The following is a 27,989-nucleotide window of genomic DNA, read 5'->3' as shown; positions in this document are numbered from 1 at the left end:
AATTATCCAATCCAGAAAGCTGTACTAACCGAACTTTTAATAACGTTTGGTTGTATTGGCTGGGGTTACTCTCAACATCATGGCGGACCAGGGAAGTAGAAGTTTGCTCGGTTTATTGAACGGAATCGCAAAATATACATACTATGGGGATACTGTCATCACCGATGGGTTTTTGAAGGAAGAGCTTTATCCAAACACAGCAGAAGACGAATTCCAGACGCTTTTAACCAAATGTAAAACCCTAATGAAGGTAAGACACCTGGGACGACAATGAAACAAAGCTCAGGAGTAAGCCGGGGAAACGCCTCCATTTCAACAATGTTCTGATCGAGTGTTGCATAGGTGACTGTGCTTGTCGTATTTTTTATATGTAATGCGACAGACGGAAAGCCCTCCTTTCGGTCCCCTTCCCTCCATTTTCTGTATAAGTAGGATACACAACATCAGCAATATTTACACCAACCCTGAAACGTCCGTGCCGTGTGATGTAAACCCGTGCTCACACCTAGGAAAGTCCCTCGATTAAAATGATTTTTGGTACAAGTGTCCGATAGGTTATAAGGAGCGTTTTTGGAATACCGTTCGAGCTGAGGTGATTTCATTCTCGCTGCAAGCATGGGCGATACATGTGATTCATGTACACACTGTCTCACACACACTGCTCAAACTGACAATTGTCGTGCGCCACCATTGCTCAAAGAGTATATTTCTTTCGGAATAATGGTGGCGATGAGGGAGCTGTTCTGCAGTCATTTGCAGTGCAGTGTACCCTTTCACCAGCTACCCCAAGACCTCTGATTTCTTTCAAGCCATTTAGGATTTTGTTGAAATTTCTTTGTGTCAGCAAAATACATGTGGTATGCACAACTTTTCTAATGTCAAAGGGAACTTTCTTGTATCAGTGGTGTTTCAAATTAAAATAAATCTGCACGCTGGCAGTCTCTTGAAACGGACTTGAAAGATGGATGATCGTAAGCGTGTGTAAAGTCAGAGATAGTCCTAATCTGATGAAAATCCTTCAGCAAAGTGTAATAAATGGGAACTTATTCATGATAATAGCATTTTTTATTTCTTTTTTTGGTTTTTAAAATTGTTCATCTTGTGATTTGTCAATATGCAAACCATTTTTAACATGTCAGGTAGCCCAGATTCTCTAACCATACATTTTTGTGTGTTTGTATTTAGGGATGTCAGTGATATGTACAAGTGAAACATCTATGGATAAAAATACAGTCATGACTGGCAGCTTGAACATACAATAATGCCCTCTTTAACGTAAAGATATTCTATAATAATGATGATGATAGATCAAATCATTACTAGGTAGTGATTGTTGTGAAGAAAATAGCTGATTTAAAGTATATTTAATCTTGTTTTTCAGAGTATAGCATCTGCAGACATGGATTACAATCAATTAGAGGCATTCCTTACTTCACACACAAAGAAGAAAGAAGGTGGTATTACAAAAGAAGAAGCCACTGTCTTCACAAAGTTCTGGAAAAATCACAAAACAAAAATTCACGATAGCATCGTCAGTCAGGTATGTACGAGTAGTTTGTCTTCAGTCCTTGTTTTGCTTAATTGTACGGACAAGATATAATACCAGTAATAGATCTGAGTGAAAAGGACAAAGTTATACTTTTTTTGACCTTTTTTCATGAATTTTGTTTGATATGAAAAGTAGTCTGTGTTGTTTGACTTCTTGAAACATGCTGAAATACTGGTCAACAGTGCACAACCTCAACTCTGCTTGCAGCCAGACAAAATTGAGCATTCAGTGAATCATTTTACAGTCTATACCAAAAATTCAAGTTCAGTGCATAACTGTCTCCATGCATGGCTGAACATACACTGTTACAAAAGTTTGGACCCTATGCAAGCTTTTGTAATGTTATCTTAATGACAGTGCCTTTCATACACTTGTGGTAAAGATGTGTAACATATTGAGTGCTATTTTGCAAGTTTACATACATTTATATATAGGCTTTCACTGTAAGTAAACTTTGTGTGGCACTGATAATGCTTCTTTTCTTTCATGCACACTTACAATTTTACAAAATTGTGTTTCAATTCAAACTCACCTGTCGTCCTTACTTTTTTGCTGTCTGTGATTTATTTAGACATTTTCCGACCACTTATACATATCCACTGCTTAGTACTGGTCAATGACTTAACCCTTTGAGCACCAAAGTCAATTTTTGTAGCCTCATAAAATGCATCCCCGTTACTTTTTTCAGATTTTTGCCAAAATTCTGATAAAAAACTGTAGCAGATGAAATGTGATATCCATTTAGTCTAAAATAATTACAGAAAAATTCATAAAAATTGGAAAAAATGTTGCACTAAAATTTTGGTGGAAAAAATTACAGCACTCAAAGGGTTAAACAATTGCAAAGCAAATGTCCTGTTTCAGTTTCAGTTTCACAAGCAGGAGGCTATAAATAGTTTGGAGAAGTCACAGTGAAGGTTTAATGGTACAGAAGGCAAAATCTGCTAATCTATTGCTCTTATTGCTTACAGTCGACATGGAACAACACTTTAAAGAATGTAAGTTGGCGTATTGACTTGAAGACACAGGCTAGGCATATTGACCAACTTCACACACCAACAGCCATTGTAGAATTACAACTTGCCAATGGACAAGATAAATCCAAGGTAATATTATCACATTTATGCTAAATATTAAATCAAAATTTTCAACCTCTCCTAGTCTATAGCGCTCAAGTGACATGCTGGTATTTTTAGTTTAGTTTCCATTTCCTCTAAGTTTTCCTTTCATATCTGAACAGGATGTTGTTAAAAAACTGCTGTTTTGAGATCAGCAAATTAGGCATTCATGAAACTGCCATGAGTTCTAGCCTGTTTCTTGTAACCTTGCAATCACCTGATAACATTTCTGCATGGATTTCCAGGTGGTTGGTGCATGGTTTTCATAGATGACTGATATCTATGGTTTCTCATTAATTTTGCTTTCTTATGTGGTTTGATCCCAAGGCACCAAATACAGCTACAGTGTAGTGTATCTTTAAGTCTCTTGGTAATTGATTTCAAACACAACAGCCATGTGTACTTTTCATTGCCTATTTTAGCTGACAATATTGAGAAAGGTCATTTTTCCTGTGTGCTGGAGAGAACGAAAATTTTGCCAAGACTGACAAGGTATTCATGTTGATTATCTTTTATTTCAGCAAGAAGCAGAAGTTTTAATCAGTAACCATTTTCTTTTCATGTGTCATCTTACAGGAAGCAGAAGTTGTAAGGTTTGAAATGGATGAAGAGAAATTGTCCTCAGTCATCAAGAACTTGGAAGACATCCAAAAACAGATCAACGTCCACTGCCAGTGATTCAAGGAATACATAGCTGCAGACATTATAAACAAGAATGAAAAAATTACCGAAAATGGAAAAACACAAGGAGACATTTGTCTACATTCAGTCTACATCTCACTTAAATATTTTCTGTTGTGTCCAAACTTTAATACATTCAATATAATGCACATGTATTGAAAGACACAATTCAGCAGTGTGGAGAATTCAACTCATCATAAAACCACATGTTCATGTATGTACTGATGTGTGTATGTGCAATCCAGCAAAGGTAATGTTTATGTCCATATGCAAGATGTGAAAATATTGTTGCAGTAATTCTTTATGCAAAGTGTTGTCTACAGGTCCATGTGCCATCTGAACTAATTTTACACACTACTGACTCAACATATAGCATGTATTTGATATTGGAATTCCCATTTTGCATGTATCACTACACTGCTAACATGTGGAAATTTTGAGAAAGTTGTAAATAAACTCATAGACTTAAGTAATGTTTGAAGTTATTTAACCCATACAGGCCTAAACCCGTATGTATGTAACTATACCAGTATGGGGTAAAATGGGTATGTTACCAGTAAGTCTGGCCAGAGAGGGTTAAAATACCCATACATAGACTAACACATGCAGGACACCAATCACTTCGATTCCAGTACATTGTTGTCAATAGATGGCAAGTCACTCCCAAAATAAACACCCAACCAATCTTGCAGTTCCTGATCATTTAGACTCCCATTTCACTGAATCTATCCTAGCAATCACAGACTGGTATTGTCCCCTCAACTTGCTGAATTTTCTATTGGAAGTTCCTGTTGCTGTTTTATAGAAGAGGGTATTGAGGTTGGCAGTAAAATGACCTCAGGGCAATGCAAGTCTCATTCTTTACTGCGGCTTTTCATCTTTGAACTGTGATTATTTAACTTTCCTTTTAGCTTCTGTCCTTGAGGCTTTACATGCAATAGCGTAACACACTGTTGTTATGAATTGATTAAGGAAGTAAAGCTATGAGACAGACAGAAAATTTTAAGCACATCTAAGCTTAGTCTGTTGACCACAGCTCCCTGCAAACAGGTCCAAAGTCACCATTTATAACAATGAATTTGGGTCAAACCATAGCGGTAAAAATGGTTTAAGGGAGTAGGTCATGATTTAGGAAAGTGGTAGATATAAGTTCTGCACATCCATTTGCATAGTGTGACATTGAAAGCAACCGTTCATTGTTCAAATGTTTTGATTTGGTAAAGTGTTGTGAAAAGGTGCTTTCTGAGAGCAAGAGAACAGTACACATAGACGTTCATATTGTCTGTGTTTTTGGACACAAAACTCCTTCACATTTTCAAGGGCTGGGTTGTTAGACATTTTCATCTTAAGCACACAGACTACTGTTTAACCCTTTCTCTTCCAATTTGGTGTGTCACAATGAGGTCAAATTAGTTAACCAGTGAGGCATGTCCCATATGTTGCATTTTAACAAAGATATTAACATTGTAGGCCTTTGAAAACATCAATATGGTAAAGAGGAATCTTACTTACTTAACCCACTCTATAACATACCATGCCAAGTCAGTGTAAATACATGTAGGTTTTGGCTCAATACTGCTTTTCACCGACGTAGCAGATGGGGCAGTGACAGGCAAAGCAGGATAAGGGTTGACGTTACTCAGGTCAAATCTGCATATGACATGTTTCTTGCACCATTGTTCGTAAACAAGTTTCTAAATTGTTGCTAGGCAGTCTAAGGGCCAAGACTGATTTCCTTTTCTCTATAAAAAAGAATTGTGAAATGTGATTGTACTGTTTGAATGTGAAAATCAGAAGCAAATAGCTTAACTGCAACATATAAACAGCACAAACGTTGCAATTTAATTATCATAATGCAGTATTAAAAATCGGTCTCTCTTATAATTTTTTTTCTCTAAAAACAAGAAAAGTGTTTTCATGCAGATCATATATGCCCAGTGACAAAGTATTTCCAAATCTACCTGCAGCATATCGGGAAATTATTTTACCAAGCAATTTACACAATTTTTATCTAATTGCAATGGGAAATCCATGTCTGGTTCAAAATGTTTTGCAATATATTTTTGAATATCACTGCATACTCTTTAGGGCATTGTGTTGTTAACTTCTACCAACCCTTATAGTGTTTCAGATGTGCAGTGGGAATTTGACAAATTTACAAAGATATTTACAAAGTGCCCTTCTGATGCAAGACATGTCTTGAATAATCAGCCATCACTGATCCTAGATTGTACAGTCAATATCAAGGATGGGGGATCTATGGGCCGGTGCCCTGTAGAGTAATTATTTTGGATGGGTAATTGATAATGGATTATTCCTGTATTTTATATATATATAACACCTCATCAGATAATAAATGCTGATGCTAGATCATTTAAACTCTTTATTTGGTTAATATTTATTGTTTGATACCATATTTCTTTTCCAGAGGAAAACACATGTAACTTGTTTTCAGTGGATGAAAAGGAAAAAGCTCTCAGTAAGGATGAAAAGAGAATGTCTACAACACCAACTCTATCCCTCCCTCAACGTGAAATGGTTTATTCCTGAAATCACCCACTTGTAGTCTTAATTTTCTATACTTTTTGCATTATATTGAAATAATTTATGGTCAGACAGATCTGCAAAAGTAGTCCCATGTGAATTCACACCCAGGCAATAGATCTGACAGAAAAATCAATCAGTCGTAAATAATCATTTTCAGTGTATTTCGATAATATTTGCCTCCCATGTTTACACAGCAGATGCTAATCTGTTATGAGTGTATGTAAAATATCATGCAGCAAAGAGAATATTTCAAAATTTTGCATACAATTCATAGGTCAATAGCAGGGTTCCTTCCAAATCACCCACTGGTTTGTAGTTTTGAACCAAATAGTGGATGATTGTGATATGGATGATTGGCTTTGATAGTTACAGACATATCAAAATTTAATTTCCAGCCTGGATCTTCTGATGAAAAATTTGGCATCTGGCAAGGGCATCATCTCCATATTATAACAAACTTCAAGATTCTGCAATTTGCTACTTTTGATTACATCACCGTCTCCATGACAACTTGATACAGAGGTGACACACGCAACAGTAACAAAACCACCTCTGAATGTTAGGGCTGTATCACAAGCATTGTCCTTCAGTAGTAGGGAAAGTGATTATTATATACACACATCCTCTGGTGGCTTAAGATGTTGATAGTTTCAATGAAAATTGGCAAAACTCCTGGATCCCTCAGCGAGGGAAGATTACCTTTTTTCTGTACTAAATTCATGAATTGTGTGAACGAAAGAGGTGCAATTTTCTTTGCGAGTGCAAATTGCATGTAATTTCTGCAAACTGTTTTATGTATGCAGCCGGTGTACATAAAGCGTTATATATCATTCTATATCTCATTTCAGTACTCTATTGAAATTACTGTTGTCTACCCGTGACAAAACATTTGACACCCACCTTTAGTCATATCTTTTCACTGCACAACAATTTTCACCATTTTTTCATTTTTTTTTAAATAGTATTTTCCCCTCATTTTTGACACCACCTTCGCAAGATAAAGGGACGATTCTTGACCGTGTCTCGACTACAGCTCGCAATTTGAGGGGGGGAGGGCAACAGAAATGGCAGTTTTTTTATTCATCATTCATGTCATGTGTATAAAGTCTCTCTGTGTGGGAACTGTGGTCACAGCCTTAGTTATTTAGATCGTCCGAAAAACAAATAGTGGACGCATAGTCGTCCATTTGTAAGAGCAGTAAGCCCACTGTCTCAGCAATATCATAATGTGTTGATTTAATCATAATACACGGTATTATTGAATAGTATATTACCATGCCCTGTCCGTTGAATTTTAATTGGTCCAGCTGAACCATGTGACCATGGAGGTAGTAGAGATAACACACATCATGGAGGTAGCCATGCTGAGAGTATGCAATTTATTGATCATGACACCTTGGAACAAACTTGCCGGTAACGAAAAGTGTGCAGGTAGGGGTATAGGTTCTCCAGCACTATTGTAGAGTGCAGTCAGCCAACAGTTTTCAAAAAATTCCATCAAAGGTGAAGGTTTAGAACTTTTAAATCAAATGCTCGGATATATTTTATGTATATGCTGTTCGCTGCAATTTGAAAAACATACCCTCCCACCGATTAGTTTTCCCGTACGCACTTCAGACCGCAAAAATCCACCTCTTTTCCTTTCAACAAGTGCTCGTTGTTCCCCCTTCAAATACGCTTGACCTCGCCCGACAGCTCATGCCTTCCTAAACTACAACAAAACTTGGTTACAGCACAAAGTATTGCAAATAATACAATGGGTTTAGAAGTTATGATAAATAAATGTCAGGTATTAAATAATATTTTATTATACAAGCCTTACCTGTGTCGGGTGTGTACCTATTACTTTAATACCCTTGCTATCTCTATATCGGTCAGGGGTTTGTCGACGTCGACCGTCTTTTACGTTATGAGCGTCAAAATGATTGTGAAAAATCATAATATAACATGAAGACTCTATCATCATAGAAGACGTGTACCTTCTGTGGGAAAAGTTTGAATATCTACACCCTCACCTTAAGCTCATCGTAGTTGCTTTAGTAATGATAAAATCGCCTCCCCACCCAGACTGAGGAACTGTTTTCGAAATCAAGTATACCTTTTACGCTTGCAGTTTCGAATTCATTGGTGCCTCGGCACTCGAACGAGTACAGTTGAAATCAAGTATACCTTTTACGCTTGCAGTTTCGAATTCATTGGTGCCTCGGCACTCGAACGAGTACAGTTGCAATGAAGAGACTTCAGCTGCTGGTATTGTACATTATTTGGAAACCCACAAAAATCAAAACTGTGATGACATGTTAAAGAAATAAACACGAATCTTGCCAGATCTTGAGCTCACAGTTGCATTAAGTTCACAAAGCCAAGTGGTAGATTCGCAACGCTCAGTTAAAGCGATCGCATCCCTCCGGGAGGGGTACTCCCATAGAAAGGTGTACCGGTATGTGCTACCCAAATGGGTCACTTTTTCACTAAAAAATATCCCTAAACATGGATCGATTTTTTATGTATAAAAGCATGGGTCAATAACACAGCAAATGCCCCATGCTTCAGGAAAACCTTCGCATGCAACAGAATAGGTGAAAAATCCAAATTTGTCAAGCAAACCCTTAACAATACATGGGTCAAATTTTAGGAATATCCATGGGTAGATGTTTACGGCTTGGGCGGCACATCCCCGTATAATGATATCAGGAGCACCTCTCCCGGGATTCGGGATCAAATCGGGAGGTATTTGTATTTTCACGACCTTTGCCAGCGTGACGTTATAGGGAGCCTTCTTAAAGTATGAGGTGTGGGCCGGAGAATCGATCGGGTAGAGAGTCTCTGAAATGTTTTTCAAACTTGACTCGGGGGAGGGTTACTCAGTCTTGCAGAAACTCCTTTTATGGTATTAAATCCAAACTATTGATGTAAAATTTTACCGAAATGTAAATTAAAAATGATAGCCTACTGTAGGGTAATAATTAATAATTAAATGAGTATTAATAAAGAGTGATCGAGCCACTTACTTTTTATCTAATATTTTTTTCTAGACAATTTTGTCATTGAAAGAAAATGAGCTGAAAAAGACTAAGTAACAGAACTAGTTTTTGCTTGATAAAACTGGGTGTGGTGTGATCTGTATACTGGATTTCAACAAAAGGTGTAATGATTTCATTCATCGTTGTATTTGTATATGAAAACATCTTATCTGTACTCCATTATTATACATAGTTTATAAAGCAATTTAACCATGCTCTGGTTTTATGTTTGAAGGATCGAAAATTGAAATACTGCTTTTACTTCATTTTGCATTCTAAAAGCATTTTTTAGAAATTGTCAACATTTTCACAATCGTGACCAACAATTTGTTTTTTCATATTTGCATATATTGATGCCTATTTGTTGCGTAATATTTCGATAAAAACTCGGGGTGACCAGATTATCTGTATACAGTGTACATCTGTGCGTCTCCTTGAATCATTGATACTTCGTACTTTTGAAGGAGAATAACTAATCTTTGGTAATACTTATCTTAAAAGCTATAGATATCATTCTTCAGTCCTTAGAAGAGCAGAGACCCGGTGGAATCGCAAATAAATGTGTCTGTGGCAGTTTCCCTCAAAAACTATTTGTTCTGTGTATCATCTGCAGTTTCTGGTTTGAATCCCTGAACCATGGAGAAATTCCTAATATTTAGCTCATAAATATACCCTATATGAGTGTAATCTGCATTGTTATTGTTCAAATTTTGTATTCAGGTCCGGACTAGAATACATTTATCAATAATAACAATGGTCATTTCACGAATACAGGCTGCGTTGGCAAGCAGGACACCGGGCATTGGTCATGATGATCGGATTATAGTAAAATTCTGTAGTTGATACATTGAAACAGAGTAGTGAAAAATTAGTCAAAAGTTACAGCTAATGTCCCTTTAAGATATCGGTGGATGATGTCCGTAGATCACCTAGGCCTACTAGATGTTATGAAATCCTGTCACACCTACAGCTTAATGTCAATTTTTGTCGATACAAAGTCAGAAATCGGAAGCCGATAGTCACAATACCTGTAGCGTCAGCAGCCGACATTTCGTGCAGCTGTTCTATCACTGGCGCAGCTGCAGTATTTCCTGTCAATTATGTCTCTGTGTCGTCCTCTCATCAAGCTATCGATAAAATCTCGCTGCTACTGTTTTATTTCTCACGACGACCTTTCTGCCCGACCTTTCCTTGCTCTCAACCAGTTTGTAATCTCTTCCTCATGAACCGTCATGGAAGTCGTGTTACGGATCTCAAATACAGCGAGAAAAATACATCAAAGATAAATATACAAGTTGGTTTAAAGAGAAAGCCGTATTTTAACGAAGGGGACATGGATGGGTCGCATTTTAAGAAAGAACTCCGATGCTCTAACTCCCCCACCCCCGCCCCCGCCCAACCCACTATACATGCCCTACAGGCCCTACAGGCTAACTGAAGGCTCTCTCGTCAATGGCCTCATTACGTATACACATGTATATCACATACATCCGGGGTATGCCTATGGACGTAAGGCCGCATTCAAACAAAAGGTGAGGGGGCTGGAGGTATTCAGGGGGGATTCGAAAATTTTAGTGGTAATCGAGGTGGACTTGAAAGTTTTTGTCTGCCTACAGGGACCTGAAAATATTTTGGCTCCCAACATTTTGATGTCGTCAAATGGTTCTGATGTTAGTAATAATTAAACAAAATCTGGAACCGTTTTGTCGCATTTTATGACTTTAATCTCGAAAAAATCTAAAAATGTATGAATGCCACTAAATTTTCGTAAAAACAACAAGTTGGCCTTGTAATGGGGCAGGAGCTGCAACTGTTGATAATTTTTTCAATATATATATGCAATGTATCAAACACAGTTTCTTGGTGTCTCTCTACAGCATGCTGAAAAACACAATATTCAGTTCCCGTTTGTCTAAATATTGGTAATAATTGAATGATACAAATGCACGGTACACGTAGGCTATGTTGGCAAGCTGAATACTGGACAGCTCAACATGCTACATAGGGAGTAGAACAAGAGCACAATTGTATAAAATTGAACAAAAATACTGTCAAAATACAAAGTTAATACAGCTACTGCCCTGCAACTGCATACTGGCAGTGACAGTGATAGCTCCGACTCTGATGTAGTTTAAGAAGAGTTTCGGTCATGGGACACTCAACTGACAGTTAAATATACATGTACATAAGATCCGGCCAGACAGCAACCCATAGAAGACTACGGGACTAACAGTTACCATGGATTTTTGAATGCTGGCATATGAGAACGATCAAATATTAGAGAAAAAAGATGGGGTCACCATGCTTGATCTTATACAAATGTACGATGAAAAGTCACAGTTTTTCTAAAATCACTTATAATCAATATATAAAACCATTCATGTCAAGTTCATGCAGTGAATTAAATTTTCACATCTCATCGTACAATAGCACAAAAGTAAAACTTTGAACAGTAAAGACTGTAATTTAAATGAAAAATATGTGACTAAATGGGATCATTTATTTTTTACCAAATTTGCCATTATTACGCCCAAAATTTCTTCTGAGATTAAAACATTAATTTGATGGAATATTTTAACCTTTCAGGATTGTCAATTTTGTAAAACATTTATAAGTAGCATCTAAGTTGTATATGTCTTGTACTTTTGAAAAAAAAAATTCTTCAGTAGGTCACTCTGCTCAGTTTTTCACAATTTGGTAAAATGTAGCCAGGAATACACAATTTTCATACTCATGATTGTCATTTTGTGTGCTTTTCAGCTGCTGGTGCCATTGACCTGGCCAGAGTTGGATAAACTCAAGTCGGCTTAGACTAATAAATTCAAAAAGTCCACTGATGCATTTAAAATGAACCACATGATAACTTGCCCTAGGTATATGGCTCTACAACCTACTGATAAGAGGTAATGTTGAACATCTGCGTGCAGAACTACGCAATACATGTTTATTTTTATTCCGCGTGCATTCCTATTAAATATATACGGCTATATGGTAATTGGGGGACTTGAAAATTTTTGATCATATGGACGGGGGGACTTGAAAATTTTTGAGGGTATTGAGGGGGGATCTGAAAAAAAAAATTTCAATTGCGATTCCTCCAGCCCCCCTCACCATTTTTTGAACACAGCCTAATATGGCATAGCTTTGTAATTTTCAGGACTTGCTCACGATGGTAACAGCAACGACTTTCCAATAAAACAAATACTTTGTTTTCTTTTTGAATTTTTACTAACACACTAGGTAAAAAAACTATAATTTTTAATATTGAAGGATAGCTGTCGACAGAGGTAGCTTCTCGACGCGGCGATGGGGTCCCCCAGGTTATCACGTGATACTGGCTTAAACCAATAAGAGTCTCCGAGCCTCGCGATGAATAGCATCAGAGAGATACTACACCTTCTTGAGAGAAAGTAGACGTCCGTTGCCCCTCCCTCACGTTGTCAACAATCGGGCTGCAGGGACCGTTGATACTGCCAATTTCTCGGAGGTCCAGGTTATAGACAACAGTCGTAGGTTTGGATATCATGGATAAGATAATTGAATTTACGACTAGTTCGTACACAGTGGCAAGGATACAGCGGTATTTCGGAGTACAGACCGAGATAGATTTGGACCACGAAGGTGAAAGTCACAGCCCTGGGAAAAATGGCGACTTGCTCAGCCACGATTGTAAGCCCGCGGGAGAGAACGCGAATGACCGCGACATTGCCAACAAAATGTTGACGGATGACAATGTCAGCAACGGACAATTCAGGTATAATTTACGTTCGCGGTCCAAACAAGGAGACCCGAGTCGTGGAAATGGAGCTCCGGCCGCAGCAACGACACAACACAGTGGGGACGCAGAATTCGAGAAACAGGCGAGCTCGATATCTGGGAACGTAGAGTACACAGTTAACTCGAAATTCTGGTTTTATTTGTTTCATTTTGGTGGTATAGCTGCGAACGAACTTTTCCTCAGTAATTTCATTCCGTGGTGTTGGTGGAACCTGTCCGAATGGGTCACGCGAAGAGTGCTGATCGTTTTTGTCGTCGTCACGTATTTAGGACAGGGCGCCAAAGATGTCTTCCAGATGCCAAGGCCAAGCTCACCGCCAGTAGCGAAATTGGAATCGTTGTACGGAAAGGAACACGGTATGCCTTCAACACATGCCATGATGATAGTTTGCATCCCGGCAACATTTTTTCACTTTACGATAGAACGGTATCAGGTGAGTTAGATCGGTACTAAAGCTGTCTACAAAGATAGTTGCGTAAGTTATCTAGAAATTCAGACGACGTTGACAGCTTGGGCGAGATAACGAAGCCCCTCATGAATCTCATAGTTTCAGATAGTTTCAGCCACAGTTACATGTGGGAGTGACCTTGTTTCAGCGTAGCAACCTGCTTTTGTCAAGCGTGGCAGAGATATTTGGTGACACAGAATTCACTAAATTTTCGATGAAGTGTCCGTAAACAAACACAGCCGCTGGTGGTTCGCTATGTGCATTAGAAAGATAACTCTCGCTTATGATTCAGAGACCCTCCACCGTGTATCGAACCACAAAGCGACCCTGGTTTAGACTAATTGCGGAAACTTTGCAACATTGTTTCGATTTACGCACTCGATGGGAGCATTTGCTACATTATGTTGAAACTCTCGACCATTTACCAGTAACACAGATTTTACCTTTCTAGTTATCAGCAGAGACTTCGAAAAGCTGCAAATGTAATTCATATCAGTAAGTCATGTCAGAGATAGTGGATAAATGTGTGTAAGGCAGCTTATATTCAAGGCAGTGTTGCCGATTCCATGTCTTTTCTTCCGTTACAAGGAAATAATATTTGCATAGCTTCTAGATACGGAAACAGAAAAACTGACGCAGGACTGACATTGGAAGAAAGAATGCTGTTGCAGTGACGGAAAAAAATTGCTGCCATACCATATTTCGCCCATCCCTCAGTAATCAGCTAGTTCTCCCCAATAGAAGGACATCTGACATTAATATCGCTAATCACTTATCAGGACTATTTTGTGCACTTTAACCTCCCATTGTTTCCCACCCCTATCATGTAAATTAGTAAATCCGATGAGAAGGTCGTAGAGCTGGTGAAAATTTTAATATACCTGATTTAAATCTGAGGTATGGTAGTGGTAATCCCATGATGAAATCATTATCACCCTCAGCAACATGTGCTAGGTATTATGTGGCACTCAGTTTTGAATCATTTACGGCATAGGTAAAAAAATAGGCCTATGTAAGTTTCTGTTAAACCAACTAAATTTATCTGAAAGCCTCCAGCTTTAATTTTTCCACATTTTTACAATAATGTATTACTTTGCCCTATGCTGGTGTTTTAGATAACTTTCTACCCATTAAAAATCAAAGATCAAAAATTTTACCAGCTTACCCTTCCCTGTTTCTTGAAGGTATATCTACAGAGCACACACATTTTTGTGCGCATGTAATGGCCCCTGGTTGACAAAGCCAAGTTGACCACTTGACATAAAAGAAATGAATCTGACAGATCATTAGCCAAGAAACTAAATAAGACCAATCAGCACACTTTGAAATTTGTTTTTGTACACCCAGTAGCACTTGTATCCTTACAGCAAATATAACTTTCTGAGTAATGTTTACTGTCCATATTTACTTATCATTGTTAAATGGTAGGAAACAATAAGCATTTGTATGAGTAATTGAAATGAACATATTGATACAAAGGTAGGATTTATTGTCAGAAAAACATTCCCAGCGACATTAAACAGAAAGCAGATATTTTTTTCAACTAGTTTTGAATTCAATAGAAATAAAGGGTTTGCAAGGTTAGATTGGTTCACAAAGAGAAATATGTCCAAGTCTTTACTTCCAGCATGAACGTATTTCTCTGTTGGTTTGCCAATAGTATTTGTTAACAGTTTTCAGCTTTTCAGTTTTCAGTTTTTCAGCTTGCCTGCAGAAACTAGGTTATAGTGATCCTTTTAATCTGTTATCTCTGTAACGCCCTCATTCTTGCTATTGTTTGATAGATGGGTCATTGTCTGGGTGGCTGACAGTGAGGTCAAATACAAACCAATGGTTTCAATGGATGAAAATTCAATAGAAAACAAAACTTGCAGTGTGAATTGAATATGTACACACCCAGAACTGTTGTTTTACCAAGTAAAAGTTGTGCCTCTAGCATAGTATGCATCAATTCTCAGGATAGAGATGGCTTCTAGTGAAAGTGTTTTTTTTTAGTCTGCAATGAAAATTACAATCAGTAAACCTATTGGCTGCCAGGTTACTTTTATAGAAAATAGTGACCTTCAACCCTTTGTTCATAGCTGTGCGGTTGGTGTTGCGCAACCCATTTCTGATCACACACCAATATGTAAATTTCTCAGTCTGTAAATATTGCAAATAAACTGTAATGAGAAGGACAACAAATTGATTCATCAGTTTTTATAGACATAAGCTGCATGAATAGAGATTCTCTGATTTTTCATAGTCTCTTCTTTCTCACAACCTCACAGAGTTTGCAGAGTGTGCCATCTATGTGTCAGTTTAAGATTTTCTTAAATCTGTCGTCCCACCGAGTTTTCACCTTGACTCAGTGTTGTTATACTATGCTCAACAACCTTTTTTCCTGCCAGGTTCATCTGTTTGTGTCCCTGGTCAAGTTGTTAAAACCTGTGAAATATATCTTTTGAACGACTTGTCTCATGTAGTGTACTTGGTGGAGTTAGCCTTTTTAACTGCTTTTACACGTGTACAACAATGATGATTTCATTGACTTGTCTTGCTATGATTTTACTGATTTAGTCTGGTCGCATGTGGCCTACACGATCTTGACCTGACTGGGTCAGTTTGAAATCTTGAAAAGTTTCCAGATCATGTGAAGGACAGGGATGAATGTCAATGTTCTGCAACAGTGAAACCATTTAGGGTGGTCAAGGTCACCTTTACATTAGACTTGTTCAAGAATGGCTCTACAAAGTTGTATCATTTGGCATTAGTGTTCTGCCATTCCCTATTTGAAAAATCTACTCATTACAGTTTATTTGCGTATTTGCTTTATAAATTATAACTTTATTTTAGTTTATAGTCCAGATGCTTACTCAATCAGCCTGGAAGGTAGACTTGTTTCAAGTCTGTGGGCATACAAATATCAAAACAGAGTTAATCTAAGGAATAAACTTCAGCCGACTGTGGCATTAGTGGTTGGTTGATGCGTAGATCATGGGCTGAATGCATTTCCCAGTCAGGAACTTCTGCCGAGAAAAGCCAAGTGACTTGGGCCAGTCTATCTGGAAGCATGAAATTTGCAAAATATTCTTGGAAATTTATTTAACTAGTGTATCATAATGAAAGAGATGGACACTTTCATATGCACTAGCATTTCTCACTTGAAGACAATTGCTTGTAATTTCTGATGAAGTGAGTGATAATATGTACAAAGTATTATTACAGTGCAATCATTTGTCTATCATCTGATGAACAGATTCAAGCTGTATTATGATATCATATGAAATTGTATTGCTGGAGAGTGATTGATCCTTTCAAAATTATAACTTTACTTTCCTTTATCATGAAAGTGTCCTCCTTGTAGAAGCCTGACCTGTATTATTGCCAACCCTTGTTGTAGGCCTTGGTGTTTATTTTTGTGTGTTAATCCCCATAGTGTACTTACTAACATGAATGTACACATGCATGCCCAGATCTATTCATGTGTGATTTGAAGGGACACATTGACTTAGATGTCTCTATCAATCGTCAATTTTCAGCAATCAATCCAAGAGTACAGAGTACTTCCCATTATCAATCTGTAACTCTAACATTGTTAAGGTAGAATGTGCCTTGGGGACAGATATTCCGACTCTCAAATTTCTACAATTTTTTTCTGATGTACCACTTGTTGGGATTCATTTTAAAACTCTTGGAGAAAGAAAGATTATCACCGTCTTAGATTTTGGAAAATCCAAAATTTTATTTTTACCCCATGGGGATGGCAGCCATTTTGAATTCCAAATTTTGCAAAGTGTTGAGTAATTTGTTTTGCTAGTTCCAAACTTTGCATGGTGACCCCTGATTTTTATTTTTGATTTGGGAAGAGAATGGTTGAAAGCTTCATTTAGGAAAGTTTGAGCAAAAGTTTAAGTCTTTCACTTTCACTTTTGAAACATACTACCGTAAACTGTTACAGTTCTTCATCATACATACTTTCAGTCCAAAAATGCCATTGTCCCAGCAATGTTGAAAATGTTAAAATCATTTCTCTTTGTCCATTGCAGTTTCCTGTCAGTGTTGCACTTGTTATCACGTGTTCGATATATTTCATCACTTGTGGCAGTCGTCTCTACCTAGGGATGCATAATTTATTGGTAAGTATATATAGAGCTGGCCAGCACAAAGACATGATATCAACATTTGCTAAGCTTACACTATCGATTTCCAGAAAACTGAAACTGATTGGGGTTCTCCAAAAGGGTACTTTGAGGGATCAAAGATAATCATATGTTAATAATTACACAAAATAATTCATTTACATAACACCAGAATATACTAAATCATGTATTGTTATGTAAATTAGCCATCTCTTTGGTTTTCTTAGCTATTGAGAACACTGCTGGTTGAAGGTATTGTATCAAGTACTTTCGTTTAGCTTATGAATGCTGATTTATGAATTTGCTGTTCTGTTCTCAGGATATCATCGTTGGCACTGTATCTGCAGCAGTGATGACAGTAATCCTCTTGCCATACCTTGGGATGATCGACGATTTCCTCTCTGAACACCAGTATGGTATTATTGCATCACTGGTAATTGGTATCACCATGGCTGTCTGCCACCCAACCCTTGATACCTGGACTGATTCCAGGGATCTTTCTACGCTTGTTGCCGGTGTTGGTACTGGTACATTTGTCGGAAGATGGTTGAAACTGCACTACGGATTCCCACCTGTGGATCCTACTGGGCCACTGCCGATGGAAATCCCACCTCCAGATTTGGTGTGGTGGTTCTGCATGTTGTCGAGGACAGTAATCGGAGTGGTTGTTCTCTTAGCCACCAAGCTGATCATGAAGCCAGTCATGTACAACTTGATTGCCTTCATCTTAGGAATGCCAATTGATGAAGCCCGTTCAACAACACTGGTGGTGGTTCAAATGCCCAGAGTGTTTTTCACCTCCTTACTCCTTGCAGTCAATGCAGTGTTTCTTTGTCCTATTCTTCATGACATGTGTGGACTACTGTGAACGTTTTCATTCATTCAACAATTGTCTTCGAAATTCCAGCATTCCTTTAAATCAAAAATACCGAAGATGAGCAATGGACTTGTATCTTTGTCAAAGAATTTGTGATTATTTTTTTCAGTGAATAACGTAGTGTTTTAGCTCGCCGTGTGTGCACAAAAAATTTTTAAGAACTCTCTTTTCATAGCAAAACCAAAAAAACTTGATCTTTCACATATCAGAAAATATTGACTCGATATAGCAATTTTATACAGATACTTTTCAGGTGAATTTTCCTTCCAGTTACCCATTGACCATTCCATTTTCAATGCACCTTAATTTTCAAAGTTTGGTAACAAAAAACTTATATATATTCTACACCAAACATTCAGCTCTTCAGGGAGGGATGTAATGGGGTAAAAACTTTTAAAAGCCATGTAATTCGGGGAATTGAACATAACGATGAAATGTAACACAAAAATGCATTATTGAATTACTGAAAAATTTGATGTAGATAATCACATGGTAAGATGCCATAATATAGATGATATATGATGAAATGGGTATTGATACTTAATTCTTAAAGAAAGAAAGCTACATTTGAATGGTGTACCCTCATAAGGCCATCAAGAAAGTAGCTTTTTCAGCATTTCTTGAAAGATTTCAAAACTGGCAATTCCAGAAAGCCAAGGAACAAGTCAAGTTCTCCATAGTCATAGCTCACCTTTGACCTTTGACACCCAGGTTTGCTTTTAACCCTTTTCCTGCCAAGTTCATATTTCACCATCAGGTCAAGTTGGTTAAAACTAGTGAAGCAAAACATGTCTCATACGGTGCATTTCAACAAAGACTTGAAAATTTGAAGGTCCCTGAAGACAGAGATACTGTAAACATGATTTTTACAGACTAAAGCTGCTATAACATACTAAGCCAAGTGAGTGAAAATACATATAGTTTTGGCTCAATACCACTTTATACTGACTTGGCAGATGGGGAAGTGATACTATCTGGCAGGTGAAAGGTTAAAGCCAAGGATGTCAATGCTATTAGCAGAGTCTTTATTGCTGTATGTAAGGGAAGATTGTGCAGTTTTTCATTCAAAAAGTAAACAGATCGTGTTATAAAATGACATAGGCAAATTGTTGTAGGACCATACAAAAAAAATTTTCATACAAAAATTTGATTATGATATTACTAGTGATATTACTAGTAGATGTAGTGAAGGGAAGGCTGACAGAACAGTGTTCTCATGAAGCTCACTATCCTCTGGTATTTGTATATGTAGGTTGTACTGACAATAAACCCTGTTCCTGCTTCAATTGTAATTTGATTTTAAACACATTTAAATGATCAGTGTTTCAAACTGCACACTTCTGGGCAGGATTTGTTCATAAATGTTCAAATACACAAAAAATATGTCAGGATGACACACCAAGAGGGATGGATTGGGAAATCTGAACTACATACACTGCATCCAAGGCCACTGTAATTCAGCTTGAAATATCATAGGTGCAAGTTGACAGCTATGTTCCTGAATGGGTTGTGTTGTAATGAAATCTACCAGGTCAGATAAACCAATGCAAATTTTGAGAGTTTTTTCAGTTAGCATTCTGCACTATAAGGATTTCATACGTGTTGTTCTCTTTCAAGTGTTTTGTTATTCATCTCAACTGAGTTTGCTTTTCAAGCTAATATCATAAATATCTCATGAAACCTCAACACATGCCATAAACTCTCTATGTCAGTGCTCTTTTTATTGCAGATCATAGTGTCAAGAAGTATTCACCTTTGGTGCAGGCTGTCATCTCTACTGGTCAAAGGTCATGCTGTTTTCATATTCTGGTCACATTTCAAAACATACAATCCAAATATGGTTAGAAACTGTTTCAAATGCACATTAGTACAGAACTCTCTTGATCAATACATTTTTCTCATCTCGTCTGACTTTTTAGTTTGGCCCGGAAATGGGTTCAGAGTTTTGAATCAACAGAACCTTTGCATTATTGGGAATGATGTATAATGCAAGGTTTTTCAGTCTGAGTATTTTCTCATATTTTCACAGGTCCCACAAACCCAGCCACTTACTTCATTCCTTAAAAAATATTTTGAAAGGGATTGTAGTTCATCTACAGATTCAGATATTTTTGTATTGAGTTGAAAAAGCTATGTCAGGTGAAAGTAGATGTTATCATTCAATACTGCAAATAACGTATCTTGAAGTCCCAAGGAACCTCTTTTTGAATGCTTGCATAAGGCCAGTGTAAGATTTAGATGGTGCCTCAAGCATATTCAAGGAGTCACAATGTAGCCAAAAAAAAAGTTGGTGTAGCAATATGCACTTTTAGTCAGGCTACAGAAGATACTGTACATATGTTGAAAATGAAATGCAACTGGCTATGTGCATCATCTCGGAAGCTGCATGGTAGCCGACCAGTTGGCTGAAAATCATTGGCATTATTGAATCAGTACCAAATGGGCAGTCAGGCAGTACTGTGTGACATGTTTAACCTGGAATTTATTGGCTTCATTGTTATTATATTTACAATTTACCGCAACTGGAAAGTGTATTGAAATCCACCAGAAACTTCACTACCAAAGAGAATTACCTTGATTATTCATAACGATAAAACAATGCAAGTGCTGAACACTGGCTTATAAAAAGTGTTGGTTTTTATAACTGTGTCACAAACAAATATATTCTGTGAAAAATAACATAGTTTGACCTTTCCACTTTTCAGACTTGTTTTGCATCTACTTGTTTCTGATAGTGTAGTTGGGCTTAAGTTAATAATAGGGGGGTTTACACGTGGGAGTTAAGTCCGGAGTAGACACCGGAATAAATATAAACCTGTGTCAGTTGGACGTGTGAACAGACAACACCGAACTAACAAAGAACTAAATTAATTCGGTGTCAGAGGGCTGGTCCAGGTTCGGTGCTCCGCACTAAACAATGGCCTATTTACACGTGTGACCAGAACACCGAACTAAACGCCGAACTACTAGTATATCCTGTCTTCGGTTCGGTCATACCACAATGGACGGTGTTCAAGTAAGAAGCTCTCGCGATGGCGGCAACAATTGGTCACAGGAAGAGATCAGGCTACTAATTTCAATCTGGAGAGACGAAAACGTCATGTATGATGGACGGCACGTCGAGGGATCGGCAAGCGTATGAAGACGTCGCTGCCAAGGCCAGGGAGAAGGGACTCGAGAGGACAGCGGAACAATGCCACAACAAAATCAAACGGTTGCGAGCTCAGTTCAAGTCCGTGTCCGACAAAAACCGTCATAGTGGCAGAGCTAGAAAAACGGCAGATCGTCCATGTAGCCGACACGAACACGAAGTGTCTGTTACCGGCTATCAAAAACTATGAAAAATCGTTAAAGAATGAGCTACAAAATCACTATCAGTTTTAAGTTGCAGGTAGAATAAGTCTGTGCCTTTGTAAAAAATACTATAAAAATAGTAGAAAGTGAAGAACCAGCTGAAAGTTAGTTGAGCAGAGCTTGACCGCATATCATTTGCATCTCATTGTCGGCTACATGGACTGTGTGCCAGAAAAACGATGCCATTTTACGATGAGTTTTTAGTAAAGGGAAAGCAACTGATAGTAAAGGGAAAGCAACTCCACACATCGTTCATATTTGGGTTGTTTGCGTTTTGTGTATGATATTGTGTAAATATAAGTGTACATCATGTTTGGCTGTTTTATGTAAAATGTCGCTTAGCCATGGCGGGTACGATATAGTGGGAATAGAAACCGTATGTCGCCTGTATACGGTAGTATGGTTACAGAAAGTATCCGATGAAGTCTGGCGCTTATAAGTGTGTCGCCTATATTTCTGTTCCATCTATATGCGATTATTGGTTGGTTTTGGAACAGTTTTTTTAGTGTTTCGTCTTTTTCAAGTTCACTCCAGTTTTATGTCAGGGCCTTCTTGATTTTTGTCGTGTCGATGTACGGGCTATACGTTGTTATGAAGACTATTGTATTGTTGGTGGCGTTATTGGTTTCTTTTTGTTGTTCAAGCAGTCTTTTCCTGCTTTTATGATCTGTCTCTCTGATAATGCGTTCTATTTCATTTTTTTTATATTGTCGATCTTGTAATTTTTCACTAATTTTTTTTCACTAAATTGTGTGACTTTCTGTGTAAAATCGGTTCGTTGTTACGTGTTCTGATGTATGGTAATGTTTCACCTTTGATCAGACCGTTGAATGTTGCTGCCAGATGGCATGAGTTTCTTTGTAAGAACTGGAAAATATCTGTTGGTTTTGTGCGTGTCTTGATGTCGAGAATATTCTCTTTGTTGTACCGACGACCTTTGTAGATAGTCAGGTCTAAATATGTGATTTCTTGAGAGGAGCTTTCAAACGAAAATTTGAAAGTAGGATGCATTTGTTGATGTTTGATATGAATTCATTGAGTTCGTGTTGTGTTCCGATGAAAATCAGAAAAACATCGTCCCTGAACCTCAGCCAGGTCGGTATTTGTTGTTTGCGTTTCAGTATTATTCTCATTTCTGTCTTGTGAAATGAAGGCCTAATATCTGCTATTTCTGGCGAACAACCCACCGAGATTATTTCCGTATAAGAGCATCCCCATATTTGCCGGTAGAATCCATCGTTGAATGCAAATGTGTTGTTTATTAAGATTATTTCTAGCAGAGCTATCATGTATTTCGTTGTTGGTTACTTGATTATGTAATTGTTTGATGATCTTTCCTGATTTAATGCTCTGCCAACTGATTCAATTGCCTCATAATGTGGTGTATTGGTGTTCATGGAAATCCAGTGTTACTAGTGTAGCATTGGCCGGAACTTTGATTGTCTCAATTTCCGTATAAGAGTCTGTATTGTAGGTGTCTGTCTAGGTGTTTCATCTTAACATGAAATAGATAATGACATCAGACGGGGCGAGGCCAACAATATTCTCTCCTAGTAACTTTCTTCGCCGAAGGCGTCTCGATTGGTTGACAGAACACAAAAAGAGCGTAGACAGCAGCTACATGATGTGTGGGTCCGCCATTGCAAGCAAGCGATTGTTCTCTAGCCCAGATATCGCTGAGGGCGCTTGACCCGAACTAAATTCATACCTTGTATATGACGTGTAAACGTGAGATCGCTTAGATCGCTGATAAGGAATATTTACAGAACGACTAATCAGATTCCCTCAGGTTTAAAAAAATACACGTGTAAACCCACCTAGAGATGAAACCAACTGACAGCATTTGCTCAGCTTAGATTTATCAGCAGTGAGTTATCAGCTACTAAACAAACACTGTGAGTTTGTTTGAAAGTGTCACCACCAAAGTAAATATTTTTTATTGAATTTCAACACTAACAAACTAAGAATAGCTAATGGTACATCCCAACCATATGAATGGGAGAAAAAAGCATAGGGAAAACTAGATCTATCAGTAGATTACAAGAGGTATGAAACTTAAGGAAGGGATATTACTTTGTGTTTATATACATATATATATATATATATATATGTATATATATATATATATATATATATATATATATATATATATATATATATATATATAAATGACACTTGCATTACAGCACATCTCCTATAAGGAGATTTAAATACAGCATAGATTGCATCTCCCCATGTTGTCTACACTCTTTCATAAATGCTCTAGCAATATTAGTTTGCTCTGTTCATGAGTCTAGTGGAGATTTACATAGAAATATATGTGTCAGTGTGTTGATATACTGCATGTGCATAGATACATGCCATGTACTCAGACAATGATACTGCTGTATCTAGCTATGTGGATGGGTCAAGGCAGAGGTACAGTGAAAATAAGCTTCCATGCACTATACTTAGAGGGGCTTCAAAGCTCAATGCAATTCTAGCTTGCCAATATAATTTCCTTAGATTAATTTAGGTTTTGTCCAATATAATCATGTGATTAACTTTGGCAGATTACACGGAAAATTCACTTTTGCATTCTGTTGTTTGATTCTTAGATTTTTTTCTATTGTGTGTTAATGCAAAAATGGACAGTACATTAATAATGTATTTGAAGTATCAAAATGACATGTTTCTACATTGTCATTGGTGTTATCGAATAAAACGGGTGTCCACAAGTCAACTGTTCTGCTTTCAATCAGTTTCTTTGCTTAGTAAGTCTGGTTTACAGAACCATCGGCAAATGCACCAAGCCGATATTTATGAATCTCTGTTTTACATGTGTTGTAGGGGGAACATGTATCTTTAAAATTTATAAGAGCAACTTTGAACATTGATGTAGTAAAAATGAAATATTATTATTATCATATTTTCCCAACAAAATTGATCCGAACCTTTAGAGTCTCATCACACAACAACGTATGGGATTTGCAGACAGGCTGGAGTCTTCCTGAATTGTGTCGTACAAGTGCTGAAAGGGGTTAACCATCACACAGTGACAGGGGTCGTTTCGAACAAAATAGCTTTTTGAAAGTTGTATTTCTATAACAACGAAACTACTAGGAAAAGTTCATGAAAATGCACTGTACATCTCACAGCCGCAGATTAAGAAGGCATTTACAGTCTCAGCAAAACATTTTAATTATGAAATATTCTACAAAAATGAATTTTGTATTGATCAGGCAAGGTTAAATTTCATGCCCGTCGTTCTATTGATCAGGCAGGGTTAAGTTTTCTGCCCGCTCTGCACTACTTTGGAAAGCCCTGACCCATTTGAAATCACACTTGATAGCCAAGCTGTTTAGTGCATGTACAGTGAAGTATAAATGTATACGAAGGGTACTATTTAGACAGAGGGCCAAAGCATGCAGTACTGTGACCGTGCATCATTGTGCAACGTATGGACGCTATTTCTCGGGGTCTGTACACTAACCGCGCGAATTTGGCGTAGGATCCCAGTGTAAAGCACACAATAGTGACAGAAATATTATATTTTATCAACAATTTTCATAATCATAAATTCATTGATAACAGGAACAATTTTTATACTTTTATTATGACTATAAACAACACCTTTTCGCCCTGTGAGCCTATTTCAGTGGAAATCGTAAGATATAACTTGATGGTGTCGGAAAATCACGTTGTTATTGTTCTTATCTGACACAAAAATCAGATAAAGAGATAGCACAAGTGAATGCAAGTTAATACATACAATACATATTTTAAATATTACTTTTGAGTGGACTCTCTCATCACTCTTCGTTTCCTTTCGCTACTGAGGGCGCTAGATCCGTAACACACTGCACAGTCACCTGTGGTCGGTCTATTTCGCTCGGCGTCTATGCCCCCATAGACGTATGTACATATGCCTACTTCTCAGGCATATGTACACACGTCTATGGGGGCATAGACGACGAGCGGAATAGACCGACCACAGGTGACTGTGCACACTGCTGGAAATCACTCGATGACCAGCAGTAGTCTAACGGAAAAAAATGTTTTAACTCAATCATACCCATACCATGTAAGTCTACTTTGTTTAACGGAAATGTGGTTAAAAAAAGTAACTGAAATTCGCAACATCTTGGCAAGTTTATACAGTTTGTAGGGCAGTACAGTCAGCCTTTTGGAGAGCGCCACCAATGTGAGGTTTGGTCCTAATATTGCACTTCGGCATGACGTCGACGCCATCAACATACGTGTGGTTCGGTCATGGCACCACAATTCCAAATTGTACCACTATCTGTACACACAAAGGAACGCGCAACCATTAAAAGTTGAAAAACTTCAGAGATTTTTTAGGGATTGAACAACTCGAAGCATGGTACATAAGCTAAATGATTACGGTGAACTATATTTGTGACAATGATACTTTCGTTATTTTTATTGCGTGACAAAGCCACTCGTATTTTCCATCAGCTTGAAAAGTGGTCGAGGAAACATACTTTCAACAATGTGTACAGATATAGCAGATAAGCGGAACCAAACGAAAAAGAATCCGACTTTCCAAAAAAAAACAAAACAAGAGTACATCAGCTTTATACATGTAATATTCATCATCAAAATCAGGCAAAATACACATGTCGAAATTTCCCAGTCGCCGTCACAAGTCACCAAACTGTGGAAGCAAGCAGAAAATCAGCATTGAAACAAGATCAAAGATGCGATGGTCGGGATGATTAAAAGAACAATTCCTTTAACTTTTGATAATGATTTTCGCTTTTATTAACTACATTAAATACACTGTCTTCTGCTTCAGAATCTCTCTGAAATATGTAAATACTAAGTATATTGGCCCTACAGAGAAGGCGTTTTCTGCACAAGATCCAATGTTAAATTTGACACAGCAAATTGTGATCCCGACTGAAATTTATTTGCAAACGATATCATTTGGTATTGCAAACATACAGAATATGTCATCAAATTGCACCATACATGTGACAGGGGAACCTGGTATGGTTGAATAATGGGCATTTCCATGGGAATTTTCTTGGAAATGATCAAGAAACCTCACTTTTCATATAGATAGTTGAACGTGGAAAATGGAACAGAGCCATCGCTAATGTACCTTTATATGACAGCTCTCTGGGGTCCAAACTGAAATAATACTGGCTCTAACTCCATGAAAATTCACCAGTAAACCGAGAGAAAACGTGGGGAATGGAGAAAGTTCTGACGGAGAAATATCCGACGACGGAGAAATCGACTCTTGAGAAATATACACCGAAAAAGTGAAATGAAAGTACACCAGAAAGTGAAATCAAAATGACTGATCGTTATCTCAACTCTCAAAATTACAGAGGACAGTGTATGAGATAAGCACGCGTTTACTTTTATTAACAACCTGCTTGCATGACAGCGGAAATGTGAACTTTTTGACATTGTTGTATATATAAATATGTATAATTTTTTATGGCCAGATATGAAAATGAAAGAACAAGGAAAGAAAACGAGTAACCTGGGAATCCCGGTGACTTTTAACATAGTGCCGTCGTGGGATTTCAAAATTCAATTTTCAAACATAAAAATTACAATTCAGTAGACAGTCCGCTGCACACGAAATGAATGTCTGCATTTGAAGCAAAATCCACAGCATATTTACCTGTATTTTCTTGACCACGTGCAGGGTAAGGTATACCGATTGTACGCTTAACGCTCATCATTTGCATCGACATCATTTTATTTGGGAAGATTTCAAGACGGCATCCTTCAAGAGGACAAGTTACTGTGCTCGGATCTTTGAAGATCGTCGTCGGAAGTTTTAAAAATCCCTTTCCACGATGTCATAAACATCCCTCCTGACAGAGTGAGAGCGCCTTGATTCAACTCTTTTGTGTTGTTTAGGACAATCTTACACAGCTCACTGCAGACTCTCTGGTGATGTTCATGAGTTGCTAGGATTTATCTGTCGAATTCACACACGGTTCTTGATAGGCAAGCTCAGGTCCGACCGAGAGATGGGGGAAATATTGTGTTAATAAGTGATTTTCACTTTTGTTCGACAATTAAATATATTGCCTTCTTCAGAATCTCCCTGAAGTATGTAAATACCAAGTATTGGCCCTGCAGAGAGGGCGTTTTCTGCACAAGAATCAATGTTATCATTGACACAGAGCATTGTGATCCGGAGTGAACTATAATTTGCAAACGATGTCATTGGGCATAGCAAACATACAGACTATGTCATCAAATTGCACCATACATGTGACAGGGGAACCTGGTATGGTTGAATAATGGGCATTTCCATGGGAATTTTCTTGGAAATGATCAAGAAACCTCACTTTTCATATAGATAGTTGAACGTGGAAAATGGAACAGAGTCACCGCTGATATAGCTTTATATGACAGCTCTCTGGGGTCCAAACTGAAATAATACTGGTTCAAACTCCATGATTTTTTCGAACGGAAAATTCACCAGTAAAAAAATTAACCGAGAGAGAACCTGGAGAGTGGA

General features: G+C 37.7%; 2 protein-coding genes and 1 long non-coding RNA gene across 3 annotated transcripts; 2 read left to right on the top strand and 1 right to left on the bottom strand.

Moving 5' to 3' along the window:
* The first annotated feature begins 75 nt into the window (after window positions 1-75).
* On the top strand, window positions 76-3,817 carry LOC139149195 (COMM domain-containing protein 1-like). The gene is made up of 4 exons (XM_070720764.1): window positions 76-250; window positions 1,382-1,540; window positions 2,521-2,655; window positions 3,244-3,817. The coding sequence occupies exons 1-4, from the start codon at window positions 80-82 to the stop codon at window positions 3,343-3,345; spliced, it is 567 nt and encodes a 188-aa protein (XP_070576865.1). The 5' UTR covers window positions 76-79; the 3' UTR covers window positions 3,346-3,817.
* Window positions 3,818-12,293: 8,476 nt separating this feature from the next.
* On the top strand, window positions 12,294-24,218 carry LOC139149189 (sphingosine-1-phosphate phosphatase 2-like). Its single transcript, XM_070720759.1, has 3 exons — window positions 12,294-13,129; window positions 17,173-17,262; window positions 17,585-24,218. The coding sequence occupies exons 1-3, from the start codon at window positions 12,443-12,445 to the stop codon at window positions 18,131-18,133; spliced, it is 1,326 nt and encodes a 441-aa protein (XP_070576860.1). The 5' UTR covers window positions 12,294-12,442; the 3' UTR covers window positions 18,134-24,218.
* Window positions 24,219-24,540: 322 nt separating this feature from the next.
* On the bottom strand, window positions 24,541-27,576 carry LOC139149190 (uncharacterized). Its single transcript, XR_011556084.1, has 2 exons — window positions 27,138-27,576; window positions 24,541-25,778 (listed from the first exon to the last, which is right to left on the bottom strand). It is a non-coding gene; the product is annotated as an uncharacterized lncRNA (long non-coding RNA).
* Window positions 27,577-27,989: the final 413 nt, after the last annotated feature.

This window comes from Ptychodera flava, chromosome 14 (genome assembly GCF_041260155.1).
Source record: "Ptychodera flava strain L36383 chromosome 14, AS_Pfla_20210202, whole genome shotgun sequence".
Taxonomy (NCBI): Eukaryota; Metazoa; Hemichordata; class Enteropneusta; family Ptychoderidae; genus Ptychodera; species Ptychodera flava.
This window is presented reverse-complemented; position numbering and strand designations above follow the sequence as displayed.

Bases quoted from the DNA above. Each gene is read 5' to 3' on its own strand.
- LOC139149195 (XM_070720764.1), top strand. From the start codon at position 80: ATGGCGGACCAGGGAAGTAGAAGTTTGCTCGGTTTATTGAACGGAATC. The intron at 1,541-2,520 runs GTATGTACGAGT...TATTGCTTACAG, and splicing joins ACGATAGCATCGTCAGTCAG to TCGACATGGAACAACACTTT. The intron at 2,656-3,243 runs GTAATATTATCA...GTCATCTTACAG, and splicing joins ATGGACAAGATAAATCCAAG to GAAGCAGAAGTTGTAAGGTT.
- LOC139149189 (XM_070720759.1), top strand. From the start codon at position 12,443: ATGGATAAGATAATTGAATTTACGACTAGTTCGTACACAGTGGCAAGG. The intron at 13,130-17,172 runs GTGAGTTAGATC...TGTCCATTGCAG, and splicing joins TTACGATAGAACGGTATCAG to TTTCCTGTCAGTGTTGCACT. The intron at 17,263-17,584 runs GTAAGTATATAT...TTCTGTTCTCAG, and splicing joins TAGGGATGCATAATTTATTG to GATATCATCGTTGGCACTGT.